The sequence below is a fragment of the Bactrocera oleae genome, chromosome 3, assembly GCF_042242935.1.
Source record: "Bactrocera oleae isolate idBacOlea1 chromosome 3, idBacOlea1, whole genome shotgun sequence".
Classification (NCBI taxonomy): Eukaryota; Metazoa; Arthropoda; class Insecta; order Diptera; family Tephritidae; genus Bactrocera; species Bactrocera oleae.
The window spans coordinates 37,466,541-37,479,920 of NC_091537.1; the positions used below are offsets into that span (position 1 = coordinate 37,466,541).

At 40.4% G+C, this 13,380-nt stretch overlaps 2 protein-coding genes across 2 annotated transcripts; both read right to left on the reverse strand.

Moving 5' to 3' along the window:
- Positions 1 to 357: 357 nt before the first annotated feature.
- On the reverse strand, positions 358 to 2,069 carry LOC138856038 (uncharacterized). The gene has a single exon (XM_070106484.1). It carries the CDS (start codon positions 2,067 to 2,069, stop codon positions 585 to 587), a length of 1,485 nt encoding a protein of 494 aa, XP_069962585.1. The 3' UTR covers positions 358 to 584.
- A 443-nt stretch (positions 2,070 to 2,512) lies between these two features.
- Positions 2,513 to 3,157, reverse strand: LOC138856384 (uncharacterized). Its single transcript, XM_070107425.1, has one exon. It carries the CDS (start codon positions 3,154 to 3,156, stop codon positions 2,554 to 2,556), a length of 603 nt encoding a protein of 200 aa, XP_069963526.1. The 5' UTR covers position 3,157; the 3' UTR covers positions 2,513 to 2,553.
- Positions 3,158 to 13,380: the final 10,223 nt, after the last annotated feature.

The following is a 13,380-nucleotide window of genomic DNA, read 5'->3' on the forward strand; positions in this document are numbered from 1 at the left end:
GCGAAATGGTCACTGTGCGTGTACGTGTCACACACCTGCCACTCTGCCGTTCGTGCCAGAGATTTACTTGCAAACGTTATGTCGATAATGGAACCACGACCATTTTTTTCGAATGTGTTCCTAAAGCCTGTGTTTAACAGGACAATATCAAGTAGCCCGAAGGCTTTCAGTAACGCATGTCCTCGCTGGTTTGTGCTTCTGCTTCCCCATTCTAAGGCCCATGCATTGAAGTCTCCTGCTATTATGTTTGGTTTGGTTGCGTGGGCATCCCCAACCAACTCATCGAGAACCTTTTCGAAGACCGACTGTGGAAGGCTTGGTGGCAAGTAACAACTGTAAAAAGTGTATTCCGCCGATTTTTACTCTCGTGTAGAAGGATTTTTGTGTCAGTGGTTTGTCCTGCATCATTTTATCACCGCAGGTCCAGATTGCTGCTTTTTTGGTGCTATCAGAAACCCACGTATCAGAGCTCAGGTTTTTGTATTGCTCACATATCATTACAACATCGACGTTCCTTTCGTACACGGTTTGCGTCAACAGTTCTTGTGCGGCTTCGCAGTGGTTTAGGTTGATCTGTAATATTTTCATTTCCTTTTCTTTTGGCAGGCTTCTAAGAAAATGGGACATCTCCGGCTCCCAATTTGATGGTTTGCACTCGCTCTTCCTTTGCTTTTACACAAGACACAGAGTGGCTCTTTACGACAGTCCTTCGCATAGTGTCCAGTTTCTCCGCATTTCATGCAACATTTACTCCTGTCATCAGGATTCGTGCACATTTTTGCGACATGCCCGAATTCAAAGCATCGGTAACACTTTTTTACGTTTACTTTTTCTCGAACTCTACATACTACCCAGCCAATCTTGACTTTTTGTGCGCCTAGTAGGTGCCTTGCCTGTTGCACTGGGAGACTTATCTCCGCCTTCTGTGTACCTGCGTATGCCTTCTTTACATGTTTTATTGAATCGACGCAGAAGAGATTCAGTTCTTTAATTTGTGAACGAATGGCCTCGACTATGTCATCCTTCGTTGTGATTTCGTCCAAATCGCGAATTTCAACAGTTAACTCGTGAGTCAGAGCTCTAGTCTGCGCCTGGTCTCCTAATATCCTGTCTATTTCCTTCCGGTATTCATGGATACTCCCTGTTTGTGCTCTTCTTAGCTCGAGCAACATCTCTCCCTTGGCAGTCTTTCTTATCCTCGACACGTTTTCTCCGAGCTGTTTCATGTTTCCATCCTTTTTGACCGCTCTCAGTATGTCACTGTAGGACACATCTCCAGTTTTTGCTATGACTAGAGCATCCGGTCGTGGTGGCTGCGGTAGCTTGGCATTTTCCTTCTTCGCTTTTTTGTTTTTGGGGGTTTTGTATTTTACTGTAACCCAAGCTTCGTCTCTTGGTGTTTCTTTTTTCCCTACACTAGCTGGCTTCTCGCATATTTCCTCTACGCTCTCCTTTTCCTTTTGCAAGTCTTCACCCTGCGACCTTTTGGTCCTTTTTGGTGGGGTGTTTCGCGTCGCTTGCCTCTCATCACGTAGCCTTTTCGGTGTGGCTACTACAGCATTCCGTATGGGCTGGTTTTGTGTACTGGAAACCTTCAGTTTAGCGAGATCCTTCTGTGCACTTGCATGCAGCTTCACAATTGTGTTTAGAAGCTCCCTCATGGGGTTATTAATGGAGCGTTGTGGGAGACTCATCATACCTGTTAATTTCTTTATGTTTTCTCCCAATTCGTGCATGTAATCTTGCACAACATCATTTTTTTGGAACAGCGTCGGGATTTCCTTTTGTAGCGCGGGCGGAGAAGAACGAGCTCGTGCTTGTTTTTCGACGGGCGTTTTCTCTGGCGATCGGGCTAGTTTTGGTGCTCGCCTGAATGGATCAGTTTCTGCTGGTTTGCTCAAACTTGTAGTTGTATCTGATGCAATGGCCAAGTGGTCCACCATCGCATCATTGCAGTCGTTGGATATCGACGGTCGGGAGCCTGCTTGCTCACCCCCCAAAACCGCCGGCACTGGGCTTTTTACACCCTGCACCGTAACTTTTAATTTTGCTGTACTATTCCCAGACATGTTTTGTTTTTCCGGGATCCTACCCGTACCATTTTATACCTACTGGAAGGTGGTTTGCTCAGCCGCTCCTAACCTGGAGGCAGACGCTACCCAGTAAGCCGCTCAATCTGAGTCAGACGCTTTCGGGGTTTTTGTGTTTGACACTTATTTATGGGCGGTGTCGAGTCACCCCATCACAGAAACTTCGTAGGGCAGATAAAGCTTTTTAGGCTATACCCTCCATCTCTGCTGCTTTGGTCGGGGACTGCTTATTGAATATTCGCAGCTAACCTTCATATCTGGAGGCCGTTCAGCTATCCGCCACCTGCTGACCCCCACAGTAGCATAAGCTAGCCCTGTGTCTGCAGGGGTGGTGTGTGTTCGTGTGTATTAGTGGGTGGAGTCTTCTTGTGGATCGTGTTAATGTGGTGTGTTGGCGCTAAGTGGCGCGTATGGAGGGGGGAGGCGTAACTCATCTAGCCATCCCGGCCCCCCTAGGCGAATTTTAGCCTAGCAACCGCTGTAGTTGCTGCAGCGTTGCAACGACGCTGCTGAGGCCAGTGGAGCGGCGGTATGTTGGCCTGGGCTGCCGACGCCGCGTTGATGCCTCCTGTCGCCTCGGTCTGGATGGAGGTGGAGCTGCCTGTCTTCGGTGGTGCTCCGGATGGTTGCTTTGCTGCGATCTGCGGCTTGGGGCGAGTTGTCGCCCGACGGCCCGCTTTGGGGTGCGGTGCAGCATAGTATGGTGCTGTCTATGGCACAGCTGGCAGAGCGTAACCGACGTACACTCCGGAGTCGTGTGGACCGTAGACAAACAGTTTAGGCAGTGCCCGTGCGCTTGGGCAACCTGCTGACGTTGTGGTGGCTGCATGCTTCGGAAAATGCTGCAGTGTTGCAGCCGGTGTGTGCGTCGACACAGTGGGCATCGGCTGTGTTGAGGTACCGTTGCCGGTGCTGGTGAAGGTGGTAGTGGTCGCGGACCATTACGGGGAGCGGTTGCAGGGACGATTGCCGCTGCGGTTCGTGGTGTTGCAGTTGCCCCAGGGCGCGGCACATTGATGGCGGACCTCACAGCTGGCGTTGGTGTTGTTGCCATATCTACTTCCATATTGATCTGTATGAAGAAGTTGCGACCCCACGCCTGGCTCAGGTATGGCCAGAATGGGTGCTCCTTTGAGAAAATGCCCTGGAGTTAGGGCTGTGAAGTCGGAGGGATCTTGCGAGAGTGGGGTGAGTGGCCGTGAATTGAGAACGGCTTCAATTCGGATTAATAAGGTAGTGAATTCTTCATAATTGAATTTATAATTTCCAGCTACTTTTTTGAAATGGGATTTGAAGCTTTTTACAGCTGATTCCCATAAACCACCCATATGAGGAGCGCTTGGGGGGATAAACTGCCAATTAATGCCTTGGGGACCATACTTCTGAACAATTTCAGGTGATACTTGTTTAATAAAATCCACAAACTGTTTTTCAGTGGCTCTTTGAGCTCCAATGAAGGTTTTGCTGTAATCGCTCATTAGTTTTGAGGGGAAGCCGCGTCGTCCGACGAAGCGAGCAAATGCCGCGAGAAAAGCCTCCTTAGTCAGACTTGTACATAGCTCGAGGTGCACTGCTTTTGTCGTAAAACAGACAAAGACAGCCACATAGCCTTTCATTATGGTGGGCGACCTTAGCATGGACGCTTTACTTGAAAAGGCCCAGCAAAATCGACACCTGTGACTGTAAAAGGCAGAGCGAAGTTACAGCGTTCCGGTGGAAGTGCTGCCATAATCTGCGTTCGCAACTTCTGCTTATGCAGAGTGCAGATCTTGCACATGAAAATGCATTTTTTTATTTGGGGCTTAAGTCGGGGAATATAGAACTCTTGGTGGACTATATGTTGCATTAGGCGATGTTCTGCGTGGAGCATAAGTAAGTGGATATAATTGAGGAGTAAAGTGGCAAGTCGAGATTTCTCTGGTATGATTAGAGGATGGCGTTCATTATACGTGAGGCTTGAATTGGCAAGCCGACCATTCGCACGAAGCAGACCTTTCGTGTCTAGGAATGGGTTAAGAACTAAGAGTGAACTCCTTTTGTCAATGGGTTTTGATTCTCTTAATAGTGTTATATCGCGGCTGAAGTAGCGCGTTTGAGTTGATGCGATTAGAGCGACCTTTGCCTTTTGCAATTCCAGGTGCGTCAATGTATCGCATTGGGGGTACTCTGAGGGAACTCCCTTAACTTTAATTTTAAGTCGCTCTATGAACTTTAGCATGTAAGCGATTACCCTGAGTGTTCGTAGGAACGATGAAAATCGTTCGAGAATGTCAGTATCATCCCCTGTTGTGTGAAAGGAGTCGATTTTTCGACTTTCTGGGGCAATTATATTGCGCATGGGCGATTGTGGCCAAGAATCGGGAGATTCTGTTAACCATCGGGGGCCATTCCACCAGAGGGTGGTGGTGGCAAGATGCAGGGGTTTGCATCCTCTTGTACCTAGATCAGCAGGATTGTCAGCACTGGCTACATGTCGCCACGTGGCTGATCCTACTAGGTCAAGGATTTGAGACGTTCGATTGGAAATATACGACTTCCATGCATGTGGTGGTTTTTCTAACCAGGCGAGTACGATTTCAGAATCGGACCACAGATATAGTTTGTATTTTGCCATGTTTAAATGCATTCGCACCATGGATACTAGTTTGGCTAGTAGTAGCGCTCCACACAGTTCAAGTCGTGGCAGACTTATTGTTTTTAACGGAGCTACTTTTGCTTTTGCTACTAGTAAGTGGCTTGTGGTCGCAACGTCGCTTTGTGTGCGAACATATATAGTTGCGCAATATGCCTTTTCAGAAGCGTCACAGAAGCCGTGTAGTTCGACTTTGTGCTCTGGGGCATAATTTACCCAACGTGGGATTTGTATCTGTGAGATATCATGTAGATTACTCGCAAACTGGGACCACTTTTCTAAACGAAGTGGTTTTACTTGTTCGTCCCAGTCGGTTCCATCTAACCATAATTCTTGTATTAGGATTTTGGCTTGTATCATAATTGGCGAAAGCCATCCTGCGGGGTCGAAAAGTTTTGCCACAGAGGATAATATTTGGCGTTTTGTTATGGCGGATAATGCTGATATTGACTCTGTAGTGTATGAAAACTGGTCAGATATCGCATTCCATTGGATCCCCAGAGTTTTTGTTGTACTTTCCTTTTCGAATTTCAGGAAATTAGTATCTAACAAATTTTCATTAGGTATGTTCTTTAAGATATTAGGGTTGTTCGCCGTTATCTTTTTTAACGGAAACCCTGCGGTTTTGAGGGCTTGTGTCACTTGTGCTAGTGACTCGTATGCTTGTGGAAGACTGTGACTTCCAGACAGAATATCGTCTACATACGTTTGTGTTTTTAACACCTGGGTTGCCAGAGGAAACTCTGACTTGGTGTTTTCTGCCAATTCGTGCAGTGTTCGAATGGCTAAATATGGGGCACAGTTGACGCCAAAGGTAACTGTTTTCAATTTATAGTCGCGGAGTGGACTATTGGGAGATTTTCGGAAAATAATTCGCTGAAAATCTTGATCGTCTTTATGTACGACTATTTGTCTATACATTTTTTCGACGTCTCCGTTAAATACGTATTTGAATATACGCCAATTTAAAATTAGTAGCATTAAATCTGGTTGGAGCGTGGGTCCCGTAAATAGAATATCATTTAGGGAATTCCCCGAGCTAGTAGATCTTGATGCTCTTACTTTAGTTGTTTTTTTGACTGGCTTTACTACTGCGTGATGAGGCAAGTAAAATGAGTGATATTTGCCATTTGTGATTTTTTCGCATGGGCTTACTTCCTCCATGTGGTTTAAATGGAGGTATTCTTCCAACACGCCATCGTATTCTGGCTTAAGCTCACCTTTTTTAAGTAAGTTTTTTTCCATACTTAAAAACTGCTGTATAGCAGAGGTGCGAGAGTGACCTAAGGCGATTGTGTTAGGAAATTGTTGTTTTAGTGGTAGTCGTACGACATACCGACCATTATCTGATCTAGTTGTTGTGGCTTTGTAAAAGTCTTCACAATACTGATCTTCAGGGGTTGTGATTGATATGGGGGGGAGTTCTTCTAACTCCCAAAATTTTTTCAATTGTGAATTGAGGTATTCGTTTGAGATTTCCTCAACCTGAGTGGTCATGGTGGTAACTGGTTCCGAAACTAGTCCACTTAGGATCCACCCAAAAATAGTATTTTGTGCCAGAAGTGTATTTGATATTTTCTCAATACCTTCGAGTATAATCTGTGGTATGAGATCGCTTCCTAATAGAGGGTCTATTTGAGCGGGAGTGTTGCAGTTGGGATCTGCTAGCTTTAGGTGTGAAACCTTTTGCCAATGCTTGCTATGTATGTGATAGCTTGGAAGCATATTTGTAAGTTGCGGTAAGACTATAGCTTCTGCTTGTATGTGCTTATCCGCTTGGGGGGAAATTAAAGTAATGGGGCAGATTTTATTAGAGTTTTGAACTACTCTTCCGCCCATTCCTGTAATTTCAAAGTTGGCTTGTTTTGTTGGCAGTTGTAGCCTATTTTGAGCCCTAGACGCTATGAAAGATCGTTGTGATCCTTGATCTATTAAGGCCCTAAGTTTAAACAGCTCTCCTCGGTGTTCGATGGAGACGACTGCTGTGGGTAGTAGTACCCTACTTTGGTTTTCGCTGTGTAGCGTTTGGGTTTTTAATGCCTTTGAGCAGCATGGTGCTTCTTGGCAATTATCGGGATTTCGCACTTCGGGATTTGCTGTTGCAACTAAACCCGTGGCTCTTTTCATATTTGCGCTGTTTGGGGGTGAGCTGGAAAATGTGCTGTAATGCAGCATTGAATGATGTCGTTTATGACAATAAACGCAATTAAATTTGCTTTCGCACTCTTTAAGTGTATGTGCATGTGATAGGCAATTTGTACAAAGTCTTTTCGTTTTTATAAAATTGTTTCGATCGAAAATATTCATCTTTTTGAATCTCTCGCAAGATTTGAGCTTATGCCCCCCTGTACATAGTTCGCATGACGTTTGCTTATACTGTTCGGATGTGAACGATTGATTTTTAAAAAAACTTCTATTTAAATTGTTATTGCTACTGGTTTGGGGTCTATTAAAGCTCCTATTGAGGTCGTTTTGAACGTTTTTAGTTCTAACTAGTTTTGTGTCTACCCTTTCTGCTATTTCATATTGGGTAGTTAGAAATTCTTTCATTTGCTGCCACGTTGGGCATTTTTTCCGAGATGAGAGCGATTGCTCCCACAAAAGTAACGATTTTTCTGGTAATGCCGCGGTGCATATATTTACCAGAATAGGGTCCCAGCTGTCTATGGGAATATTTTGTGTCGATAAAACCGACAAACAATTAGAAACAGTGGATTGTAATCTAATAAATTCATCACTTGTTTCTTTCTGAATTTTAGGCAAGTTCATTAGTATCGTTACTTGCTTATCGACCAATATTCTTTCATTCTCGTATCTCGCTTTTAGAGCTTCCCAAGCCAGATTGAAATTATCGTCATTTAGTGCGAACTGTTTGATTATGACGCCTGCTTGACCTTTTGTTTTGTATCGGAGGTGATACAATTTTTGTGCATTTGTTAATTTTGGGTGGTTTATGTAAACGGCTGTAAACATGTCCCGGAAGGACGGCCATTGTTCATAGCCACCATGAAAGACTTCGGTATCACATGTGGGCACCTTGAGATGGATGCCTGAATTTGACTCTTGACATTGAGTTTGTGGCAGCTCTACTCTCGGATGTGGAGCAGGTGCTATGGCTTTAATTAATTTTAATTGATCCGAAATCATTGCTTTTGTTTCTTCAAACTGGTCTAAGCAGTTTTCGTACTTGGCGTAAGCCGAGGATTTAAAATTTTCAGGTAGATCTGAGTCGTCAGATTCTACTATTGCGTCATATGCAGCTTGGAGACGTGTCCAGAAATTATCAAGATTTTCCTTTTTGATTTCTAATACCGATTCAGAATTATCCTGAATCGGCGAAAATGAAAATCGAGTGCAGTATCGTATTAGACTGTCACTCTCAGATATAAATTTGGTGTATGAAATATCTTTCACCCGTTTTTGTTTTGTAGCACCTTGCTTTGAGCGTGTAGCTTCTGCAGGTGTACATGGACTTTTTTCGTCAGAAATCATTTTAGGTACTTTTAGCAATTGAGATGTTTTTGATTCTTTTGAGTCTGAGCTCATTTAAAAGATGTACCGAAATAAAATAAAATATTTTCAATATAAGAAATATATGTATACTTGAAACCTCTTTTAAGAAAATAAGGGTTTTTTTTTAACAAAATAATTATCCTTTTTAAACTCGTTTGAGTACCTAACTCTTTTATGATAGTAAGAGTTTTTATTTAATTGAATGAATATATTACGCGTATTTCGTGGTTTATCGTTTTTTTTTTTTTTTTTAATATTATTTAATTGATTAATATTAAACGTAAATGTTTTGTATTATTACTTTTTGTAAGTATTATGTGTCCGTAATTCCTATAGGGTATACCTATAAGCGGATCAGCTGATACATATGTACTTGACGTTATGCGCAATTGAGAGCTCGTCTTAGAGATCAATGCACTTTGTACATATGTACATATGTATTTATGTAATATAATATATTATGTTTAAATATTTTTGCGCAATCCTGCTTGTTTTTGTTGGTCAAAGAACAAGGGGTATTGCGAATATGTGCCAATGTGGACTTAGAATATTATATGTATGTATATATGCAATCCTACTTGTTTTTGTTTAACAAGAACAAGGGGTATTGCGGAATACTTGCCAATGTGGACTTTGAAGTATTAACGTATTTTTGTATACCTGAGCGTGTATAAATATACGCAGTGCGAAAGGACCGCGAAAAGGAAAAAAATATACCGCAGGTATTCTTGTAAATGTATGTATATGTGTATGTATATCACGTTATATATTTGTGCGGAATATATGTACGCAGTGCGAAAAGACCGCGAAACGTAGAATAATTTACCGCAGTTATTCAAACGAAATTTATTTATATATGTATGTATATAAATTTTTAGTGATATATGTATGTATATATTTATATATGTTAAATATAATATGTATGTTAAAATTTATTTTGTACGTTTTGGCATTTGTTTGTGTTTTTTTTTTTTTTCTTTTGATTTGCCTTTGCTTATTTTACTCAATCCTGCTTATACTTGATTAAGTATAAGGGGTATTGCTGGAAATTGGTGCAAGTAAATACTTGAATTATTTAGTTTTAGAAATGTTTTTGTGTATTTGAACACAACGGTAAGCATTTAGGTAATCAAGAGTTCGTTGGATATATATTTTTTACCAAACTGTTTTATATCTAAGCGGTATTTTGGTTTTTACCGGAAAAGAAACCGAAATATAGAAACAGTTTGGTAACCGCTTTTTTATTATTGCCTTTATTAAGACGGATTTTTGTGAAAAATAAACCGCAAAGGCATAAATTTCAACATACATATAATATTAAGAGGATATATACATATATTAAATGGAATCGATACGACTCACTTTGGGGTTTCTGCCAAGGGGTTTTGGGGACAATGTTATATACATATACATAAGCTTGTGCTGTCCTTTCTGTGGCCCAGTCCTCTGCTGCTTGGCTGCGCTGACTATGGTGAGCTGGTGTGGTTGTTGTTGTAGAGTGGCAGGTTTTTTTTTTTATTTAATTCGCGCCCGTTTTTTTATGTATGTAATTTTGTTGTTTTTTTTTTTTGTTGAAACTCGCGCCCGTTCCAAATTTCTTATTATTTCGCGCACGTTGTTGGTTTTTTTTTTGTTTTCTATGTGTGTATGTATTATATGTATGCCACTCTGCACCGCACTTCTTTATATATATATATATTTTTTTTTTTTTATATGTATATATGTTTAGCCACTTCACAGCATTTTTTTTTTTTTTTATGGAATGTGTATATGTGTTTTTCCACTGCACTACACAGCACTTATGTCTTTTTTTTTTTTTTTTTTTTTTTTTTTTTTTTTTTGTCGTGTGTATATATGTTTGTGTCAGTGCACTGCACTGTGTTTGTCTCTTTTTTTGTTTTTTGTTTCTCACAGCACTTTTTTTCGTTTGGTTCACTTTTTGGCACCGCACTTTGTCACTGCACCTGTTTTTTTTTTTTTTTTTTTTTTTTTTTTTTTTTTTTATGTTTAATTGCCCATAGTGCCGTCCACTAGGGCTCGAAGGACCAATATTTATTCGTTTCACTTATACACTCACATTTTTTCACTTTAACGTAAAATGATACGGCGTATGAAAGGGGAACACGGGCGGAAACTTGCGGACGTCTGATCGGGGCGATTCGCTGATGAGAAAAGAGGAATTCTGGTCTATTGTTACTCCTTTTGAGTGTTGGGTAGTGTAGAGTTGTGGTAGGATGTGATGTGTGTGTGTGGGTGGTCTGTGTGGTGTGATGTCTGCGTGGTGTGATGTCTGCAGGGGTGGTATGTGTTCGTGTGTGGGTGGAGTCCACTGTTTTGCAATCGGATGATTTGTCTTTTGAGATATTAAGGCCTGCTATTGTTGCTGAATTTAGCACTCACCGGAAAGCGCACGTATAAAAACAATATTACTTTATTATCATACATATGTAAATCAGAGAACTTAAAACAATGAGAAGGTGCAAATTGAATTTTGTATGATGCTCGATTGGTTGGCTGCAAATTTGAGATCAAGGAGTTCACCACTTTCTGTATAGTTTTGCTGTTATTTAACAGAAATGAGAATTTTTAACAACGTTCTCTGACAAAATACGTATCTACCAATATAAAGAGAAAAATGAAATGAAATGAATGAGAAAACAAGGAATACAAATGCCACTTCACATATGCATGATTATTTTTTGCCATATAAACGATTTTTATGATGAAAAATTGATAAATTATTATTTTTTTGCACAAATGCTACATTGATAAAATGTGAAAGATTATGCAATAAACAAGTAAGGAAGGGCTAAGTTCGGATGTAACCGAACATTTTATACTCTCGCAAAGTCAAATAGTATACTCGTTTGAGATTTCTTTGTGGATTGGCTGATATTTTCGGTAGAAGGTCAACTATAGGCACTGGGGTCCACATATTTAGTACTTAGGGGCTTAAACAGTTTTGGTTCGATTCATGCAAAGTTTTATCCCGATACAGTCATTGTTGCCTGATTTGCATAGTGGAAAGTGAAATAATCAGATGGAATTTAAAATGGTGTTATATGGAAAGTAGGCGTGGTTGTAGTCCGATTTCGCCCATTTTTGCACTGTGACATAGAAACATGAAAAGAACGTTATGCACCCAATTTGGTTGAAATCGGTTAAGCAGATCTCAAGATATGGGTTTTCACCTAAAAGTGGGCTGTGCCACGCCCACTGTCTAATTTTGAACGCGGTTCCTATAAAGTCATCTCATACCATCCCAGAGATAAAATTTAATGACTCTGGCGTGTTTAGTGCTTGATTTATCGCGCTTTTAGTAGTTTTTAACAGTACCGTTATATAGGGAGTGGGCGGAGTTGCCACCCGATTTCAACTATTTTCACACCGTCAATAGAAGTGCTAAAAATATTTGCTTCCAGTGAATTTTGTTATTATAGCATTAGCGGTTTAGGAGATATGCACATTAAACCTATTAGAGGCGGGACCACGCCCACTTTTTTAAAAAAAATTTTAACTGCAGATGCCCCTCCCTAATGTGATCCTGTGTACCAAATAACAGTCTTGTATCTTATTGCGGAGCTTAGTTATGGCAAGTTATTTGTTTTTGATTAAGGGCGTTTTGTGGGCGTGGCAGTGGTCCGATTACGCCCATCTCCAATACCAACCGTCTCACGGTACCATGAAACATGTCTACCAAGTTTCGTAAAGATATCTCAATTTTTACTCAAGTTAGAGCTTGCACGGACGGACGGACAGACGGACAGACGGACGGACGGACAGACAGTCACCCGGATTTCAACTCGTCTCTTCATCCTGATCATTTATATATATATAACCCTATATCTAACTCGATTAGTTTTAGGTGATACAAACAACCGTTAGGTGAACAAAACTATTATACTCTGTAGCAACAGGTTGCGAGAGTATAATAATATTTTACTATTTTCATAATTTTCTAATTTCAATTTTTACAGAATTAATAATTTATGTATGTACATCAATATGTTATATTATAAAATATAATAATATATTATCAATTATCAATAAATACATGTAAGCGCACTGCTCTATATGTAAGTATGTATGTACAAATATGCATATGACCGCGCAAAATAAGTAATGCATACACAAATCTACATACATTTAAGGGTACAAATGTAAGTACGTCAGCCAATAGGAAAAATACAAACATTGTTGTACAAAAACAACAATTGTCTCAAATAGCATCAGCACCAGAAATCAATATGGCAGCCAAATTGACAAATCCTAAATTTGTAGTAAATCACACACCAACAACATTTTCATTCGTGAACGCTGGCGCACAAGCAATAAGCTAAGTCGTTTCATTCATAAAAGCATACGCCTTACACATCTCCTCGAGCATGCGTTTGTCTACAAGCGTCTTTTCGCGACGATGGCAAAAGCTAAAAATCATAAATTGAACAAATTTCTGATATTCCCTCTAGAAGGGAAAAGTGACAACCCCTCAAATATGAGTATTAAAATATTTTAGAATAAAAGTGACAACATAGTAAATTTGTCGATTTACAATTCAAGAAACTTTTTAAAGAAAATATTCAATATTCCTCTGATTTATGTATACAGTAAACCCCGGTTAAGTATCACTCCTCCAATCCCTCTTATCTGCCGGTGTCTTGCTGTATCTCACTTTTTTTTTCTTAATTTTTTAAAGAAAACGGTATTTTTTTTTAAATACATAGAAATAATTTTTTTTTGGTACCACTCGCTTAAGTACCACAATCGCTTATGTACTACAAAGCACAAAAAATCTGCATCTTTGGTTTGGGCACTTAACCGGGATTGACTGTATTTGTCAAAGAATTTACGTAAGTACGTTCGAATTTTTTTTCCTACAAATTGTTCGCTGTCGAACCTGCACCTTCTCATTGTTTTAAGTTCTCTGTATCAATATGCCCAGTTTTGCTCACATATTATATTCTCTTCAATATTCGTCGGTTGGTTATGTTAAGAGAGCGTATGTGTACAGATTCACCGCTGTTATAAAAGCGAAAAATGTTATTTGTTTCTTGTGCATCTGTGGTGAACTCCTTGATAAATTCCAACAAATTGTTCGCTGTCGAATCTGCACCTTCTCATTGTTTTAAGTTCTCTGGGCAAACT